The 6,000-nt window shown below is 33.5% G+C and overlaps 1 protein-coding gene and 1 pseudogene across 2 annotated transcripts; both read right to left on the bottom strand.

Annotated features, from left to right (window-relative positions):
- Positions 1-315: 315 nt before the first annotated feature.
- LOC112794577 (bifunctional bis(5'-adenosyl)-triphosphatase/adenylylsulfatase FHIT) lies at positions 316-2,230 on the bottom strand. 2 transcript variants are annotated; one of them, XM_072236653.1, is made up of 5 exons: positions 2,127-2,230; positions 1,882-1,995; positions 1,336-1,482; positions 905-1,003; positions 316-637 (listed from the first exon to the last, which is right to left on the bottom strand). In XM_072236653.1, exons 2-5 carry the CDS (start codon positions 1,990-1,992, stop codon positions 521-523), a joined length of 474 nt encoding a protein of 157 aa, XP_072092754.1. In that variant the 5' UTR covers positions 1,993-1,995; positions 2,127-2,230; the 3' UTR covers positions 316-520. The 2 variants fall into 2 exon arrangements, with proteins under 2 accessions (XP_072092754.1, XP_072092751.1); XM_072236650.1 differs by having other exon boundaries at positions 2,083-2,202.
- A 525-nt stretch (positions 2,231-2,755) lies between these two features.
- On the bottom strand, positions 2,756-5,800 carry LOC112794568 (bifunctional bis(5'-adenosyl)-triphosphatase/adenylylsulfatase FHIT-like; annotated as a pseudogene).
- Positions 5,801-6,000: the final 200 nt, after the last annotated feature.

The raw sequence follows: 6,000 nt of genomic DNA, 5'->3' as shown, positions 1-6,000 counted from the left end.
AGTTAACTTTGTTTCCCTCTTGTTTTAACGTTGTTGGGAACAAGTTTAATATCTAACTGTTGTAATGAACTATTGGCTCCTCGGCTATATACTTTATACACACATTTTCCTTCATTTTCTTAACCTTGAATGGGAAAAGATTGCTTTGTTTTTTAGTCCAGTCAATGCTCAATATCTTTGAATACAAGAAAGTTGGATCTTGGTCAGCATGGGAAAATATATAGAATGCCAAGGCTACAAAATGATGGCACTTGATAAATAGTTTTGAAACACTAGCAAATGGGTTTGAGGAGATGAATCAAACACCTTGAATAATTGGTTCAATCCAGTTTGCAACTCAAGTTTCAAGGAAAGAAACAAGTTATTCTTTGATTACCACAAAGTATATAAATTGTCCAAATAGACTAGAAAATTGAGAGTTTGGTGGTTAAAATGTTTAATCAGGAAATCTTCTTTTTCCCTTTTAAAATATAAGATTTTGGTAATGTTCAAATATTATTCTGTTGCAAATTTTAAAGCATCAAATGATGAATTTTCTGTACTCATCTGCCTCAAGAGCCATTTCTTCAAGGCTTCTGTCTTTCCTCTCTTTATCCACCTCAAGCTTTTCTTTCAACTCTTTCTCCTTTTTATTTATCTACACCATTCACAAACATCCAAAAGAGAATAATAATAATCATTAAGGAAATGTTTTAGATGCACCAAGTTGAATAATGAGATAATGGCATCCATCATGTTTCAAATCTATACTGTTGGAATTTTTTAGTGCATGCTGCATCAAGTTCAAATAGACAAGTCATAGCATTGTTTAAACAACAAACTGAAGTCTCAGTATTAGAAGAATTAGCAGTATAAAACAGACAAATTAAGAGAAACAAAAGTAAATAAGAAGTTTCAATCTTACATCTTCATAAATGTCATCATTGTTCTCATAATCACGACTCATCCGAGGAAGGATATGGATATGAACATGAGGTACTGATTGACCTGCTTGTGGCCCATCCTAAGGTTCAGAAAAATATCATTTGGTTAGATTTTGCAAATTGTAGAAGCTTAGCATACAAGGAAGTTTTATTTCACACTTGGATCATGTTCAAGACATGGAAAACACTTGTTTAAAGATTAGTGCTCTGCAGCGTGTACTATCCTATAGAGGCATGTTATGTTGACACACTGGAGAGGTAGTTAGGCCAACCAGATGCACTTACTATAGGCTATAAGTCCCGCCTCGCGATGATTGTTAAGTCGAATACTTTTACTAATGTGACAATACAATGATAATGCATGAAAATTAAATATATTGTACTTAGTAAACACACTTTGTTCAACTCTTACTTGGATACAAAATGTAAGTGATGATGCCTTATGATAGCTCTCAAGCTGCCTACCAACTTTCTGTGATATCATCCACAGATCAGTGATCTCTTCAGCAGTGAGATCAGCAACACGCTTGACTTCGCGCTTTGGACAGATCAGAACATGTATTAAATAGTGTTAAGTCAAACAAAATAATGTGTTCCTAAGAGCCTTGAGGCTTTTACATTCAGCTAGTAACAATGTGAAAATCAAGCATTATATAAGGTGTTGATGTTCTGGAATATTTAAAATTGTTAATTGGGGAAACTGTTTCTGGAAAAATTCTGGCTATGGAGAACAATTCTTTAAGATTTCTTAACAAAACAGTGCCACTATGTCAAATCTACTCAAAAGTCAAAACACTATAAATTACTAACATTACTCCATTTCAAAGGATATGACCTGCAAAATGAAAAGACAAATCAATAACAAAGTGGTATGTATATATATATATATATATATATTAAAACATGGATGACATGATCATAAAAAAATGAGGACATGAAGAGTTTCTAGAAGTAGCATACCAGGCACAGCCGGACGGAGGTTGACAAAGGCGAAACACAGATCATTTGTATAGAACACTGAACTGTGATGGATCTTGTATGGTCCAAAATCGTAGTATTCAGGAGCCATGATCTATACTTGGAAGAAAGAATGAAAAAAATCTTAATGAAAAAGAATACAGATGATGTTTTTCATAATTCATTTTAGTTGTTTACTTACCTTATTGGAATTAGCAAGAGAGGAGATAGTGCTGCTTTACTTACCTTAATTCTTATGAAGAAGAATGGAGAGAATATTGTAAACTATGAAGTCTTTAGAAAAAGTATTTAAAAATGTGAGTGGTTACTGATTTGAGAGTAGTTAATTGAGTCAACGTTGAATAACTTGTTAATTGAGCTTGTGTAAGAACATTGTTTTTAACAAAAAATAATTCATATAAAATATTTAATCATGCTGCACCTTAGAAAGAACATTAATGTATCGAGGGATTTTCAAAACTAAGTAAGCAAATGGTTTGGAATGACCGCAAATTGAAAACCCTTGTCTGAGACTAGATTTGTAAGTATTAAGAATATTTGGGAAAGAATATGGTAGGTAGAGAGTGAAACATATTTATGCGAAAAAAAAATGCTACGTGCACAATTAAAACCAGTTACTATGTATTTGTGTATACATACAATATATATTTTCATATTTTAACATGTATTCTATACGAGTTACTAATTTAGGGACTAATTTTTTGTGTGTATATAGTATGGTTGTGCAAAAAATTACAAATAATGGGGCAATATTGCTTTTCAATCTCTTCTTATGATGATTGACACTTTTCTTCATAACAGTATTCCATCATGAACAAGGAGTGTTTATTTCAACGAAAGTGTTTATAACAAGATTATGTAAACAGAAACTCAAAAACTCAATCATGTATTCCATAACTGTCAAACTGGCATAGGCATCCATAAGGTTACTTGTATCATCATGCAATATATCAAATAAGAACATAAGTTACTTTGAGCCAAACCAAATTGTCAATTTCCCTAAAAAGAAAAACTATAGTCTTTTCAGCTAGAATTTGTGTGACTAATATATGGTCAATCAAGTCCAAGCTCATAAGAAGAGTTTTCTGTATTCATCTGCCTCTTGAGTCATCTCTTCAAAGCTTCTGTCTTTCCTCTCTTTGTCCAAATCAAGCTTTTCTTTCAATTCCTTCTCCTTCTCATCCATCTGAAACAAACACAAACGGCAAATAAGAATAAATATCAAATCAATCACGGTAATAAGAATGTGTAGGATAGTCACGAGAAGAGCATATCATACTGCATCATATATCTCGTCGTTTTCTCGAAATCGCCACCTCTTCGGGGAACAACATGAATGTGAACATGAGGTACTGTCTGTCCTGCTTGAGGTCCATCCTATGGTCCAGGAAGATAATTCCGTTGGTTTTTGAGACACGGTTAGCATATCATGCAGGAACATAATCCGAATAAGTAGGAAAATGTTGAATACAACACACAGCTCAAAATGGCAAAACTAACACTTATCCTTTAGCAATGAAGGTGGTGTGTCTTAGTATTTTATCATCTTATCAATAGTAAAATTTCTTAACATCAAATAATGAAGAGAACAGCTATTTTGAAATTTCACCATACTGTTCACATGATAGCAAGAGTGTGTAATGAGAGTCGCTAATATCGAAGAGAAAATGGTGAACAATTTAAAGAATGACATGGAGGAAAAAATAGGCCAGCAATCTCATTTCTGAATTCTTATCCAGTTAAATATAAAAGGTGAGAGCATAACCAAAGACAGTGATTGCAAACCAAAGTGCAAAAATATAACTGAATTAGCAATCTGAGAAATAAAAGTATGTTCAAAAAATAAAAAAATATGTATTACTTGGATAGCAAATGTAAGTGACGAAGCCTTATGGTAGCTCTCAAGCTGGTTCCCAATTTTTTGTGCAGTGAGCCACAAATCAGAAGTCTCCTCAGCAGTGAGATCAACAAAACGCTTTACTTCACGCTTCGGACAGATGAGCACATGTGAATACTGTTAAGTCAAACAAATTCAACACTAAACTAGACTTTCTAGCCAGCTGGAAATAACCTTTAGAACTTTACATTAAGTAAAACTTCCTTTCAAGAAAAATGCCTAATCATTGAAACGCTTTAGCAAGTAACTATGAAGCAAAGGTATATGTCATGTCTAGGTGTACTTCTAACATATTATTTATTAATTGATCTCGCTTAACATCTAAAGCACCACAGCAAAGGAAGTCCCTCATAATCTTTTCAATGGTGTTGGCCACTCCTACTGGAATACGAAACAAGGATAAGAAGTAAGGAGGACTACTGGAGAGGCATGTGTGAATGAGAATGATACGACCACCTAAAGAAAAATAGGCCCCTTCCCAAATTGCCAAACACTTAGAAATCTATTCAACAACAGGATCCCAAAAGGAAATAGATCTAGGACTTCCACCTAGTAACCTACAGAACACCTAGATAATCAAGAGGCCACTCCAAAACAAAACACCCAGCCATATATGCCAAACTAGAAAGGTCATGAGGCCGAGCTAAACCACTCTTCGACATACTGATCTTTAAACCAGAGCACAACAAGAAAAATTGAAAAATAAAGAAAACATTCACTCTATCATTTTCCATACACAACATGGTGTCTAAGGTATGCCGAACACAAGTGGGTTAATGATTAACCAAATGGATATTCTAACAGTGAAATGCCCTTTACGTAGTTGTAACCATGTTAAAATAAATTGAAATAGACAATGACCTATTATAAAGATGCTCCATAATTGCAGGATTTCAAAGTTTCTGTACATGTATGTCTTGCAGTGTTCATTGTGCAACCAAGGTTAACTCAGCCTATTTTTGTTTTCCAATTGAGAAATTATTTCATGCTGAAGGTAAAGAAACTCTTTCTCTGAGCATGCTTTTCACCCCAAAAATTCTGCTTTCGAAACAAACCAGTGAAAAGCTATGAAATTTACCAATCCAATTTCAAATTCTGTTTCCATCTTGAACTACATTTTTCTTTTTTATCTTTTTTGGTTAAACAAAGAGTTCAGCCACACTGAAAGCGAACTATAGCACTAAAATGAATTCACCAAAACACAAACCAAACAATAGTAAACTAAGAAATAGATAAACAAAAAAGAAACATGAACCATGCCTAGCCAGCAGTATCATATTACTATTATTGACAGCCAGAGAAAAGGATATGACCTGCAAAGGGAACACAAAACAATAAACTTCAAAATGAAGCCCCTTTTAAAAAAATCTCAGGAATACAACAATGTCCCTAACAACATATAGCTAAAAAGATGATCCCTTTTAGGAGTTTTTCTTTTCTTTTTTTCAGAATGAAGTTAAAGGGGAACTGATGAAGGGACATGCGATGTAAGATGTGCTGAATTATTATAATTGAACAATAATGGGGAGAAAAAAAATTACTTTTTTTTTTATGGATCACCAAAATGGGTCATTTTCCCAATTTATATTTTTTCTAGTAAGAACAAATACGAGTGAGGTAAGTTGTGACTTATGAGTTACCAGGAAGAAGGGGACGGAGGTTGACCATGGCGTAAGAGAGATTTGTTGCGTAGAACACTTCGCTTTTGTGTATCTTGTAGGGTCCAAATTTGAACTCTTGTTTTTCTTCTTCCCCAGCCATCTGCACAATTCATTCAATTTCCATTCAAAGAAGAGTGAAAAGTGTTGATTTGAACGATAATGATGATGATTGTTGATGAGTGAGTTGAATCACCTTAATGGAGCTGAACGATGAGATTCGTAGGGTTCGTAGTAGCGGCAATGTTGAAGAAGAAGAAGAAGAAGAAGAAGGAGAGTGTAAGAAGAAGAAGAACGAGGGAAGTGAACACCGTACGAAGCAGAGCCTGCTTTAGCATTTCCACTTCCAAGGAGGAAGCTTTTTTGTTCTAATTTCTACACTTTAAATTTTCATGCTTTTGTTGAAAAATTATAATTTGATAACTAAAAAATTCCTAAAATTCTTTTGGTGAATATTTTTATTTCTTTAGATAATAGTATTTACATTAAATTATTTGTTATATAAAGAAATAATTTCATAATTTTAAAACTTTTAGAGACTGTT

Source organism: Arachis hypogaea, chromosome 1 (genome assembly GCF_003086295.3).
Source record: "Arachis hypogaea cultivar Tifrunner chromosome 1, arahy.Tifrunner.gnm2.J5K5, whole genome shotgun sequence".
Taxonomy (NCBI): domain Eukaryota; kingdom Viridiplantae; phylum Streptophyta; class Magnoliopsida; order Fabales; family Fabaceae; genus Arachis; species Arachis hypogaea.
The sequence above is the reverse complement of the archived record's forward strand: the minus strand, read 5'-3'. Positions and strand labels throughout refer to the sequence as shown.

Excerpts from the sequence above, each read along its gene's own strand:
- LOC112794577 (XM_072236653.1), bottom strand. The coding sequence starts at position 1,992 with ATGGCTCCTGAATACTACGATTTTGGACCATACAAGATCCATCACAGT. Across the intron at positions 1,483-1,881 it reads TCCGTCCGGCTGTGCCTGGT|CATGTTCTGATCTGTCCAAA; the intron begins ATGCTACTTCTA and ends CACTATTTAATA. Across the intron at positions 1,004-1,335 it reads CACTTACATTTTGTATCCAA|GATGGGCCACAAGCAGGTCA; the intron begins GTAAGAGTTGAA and ends TCTGAACCTTAG.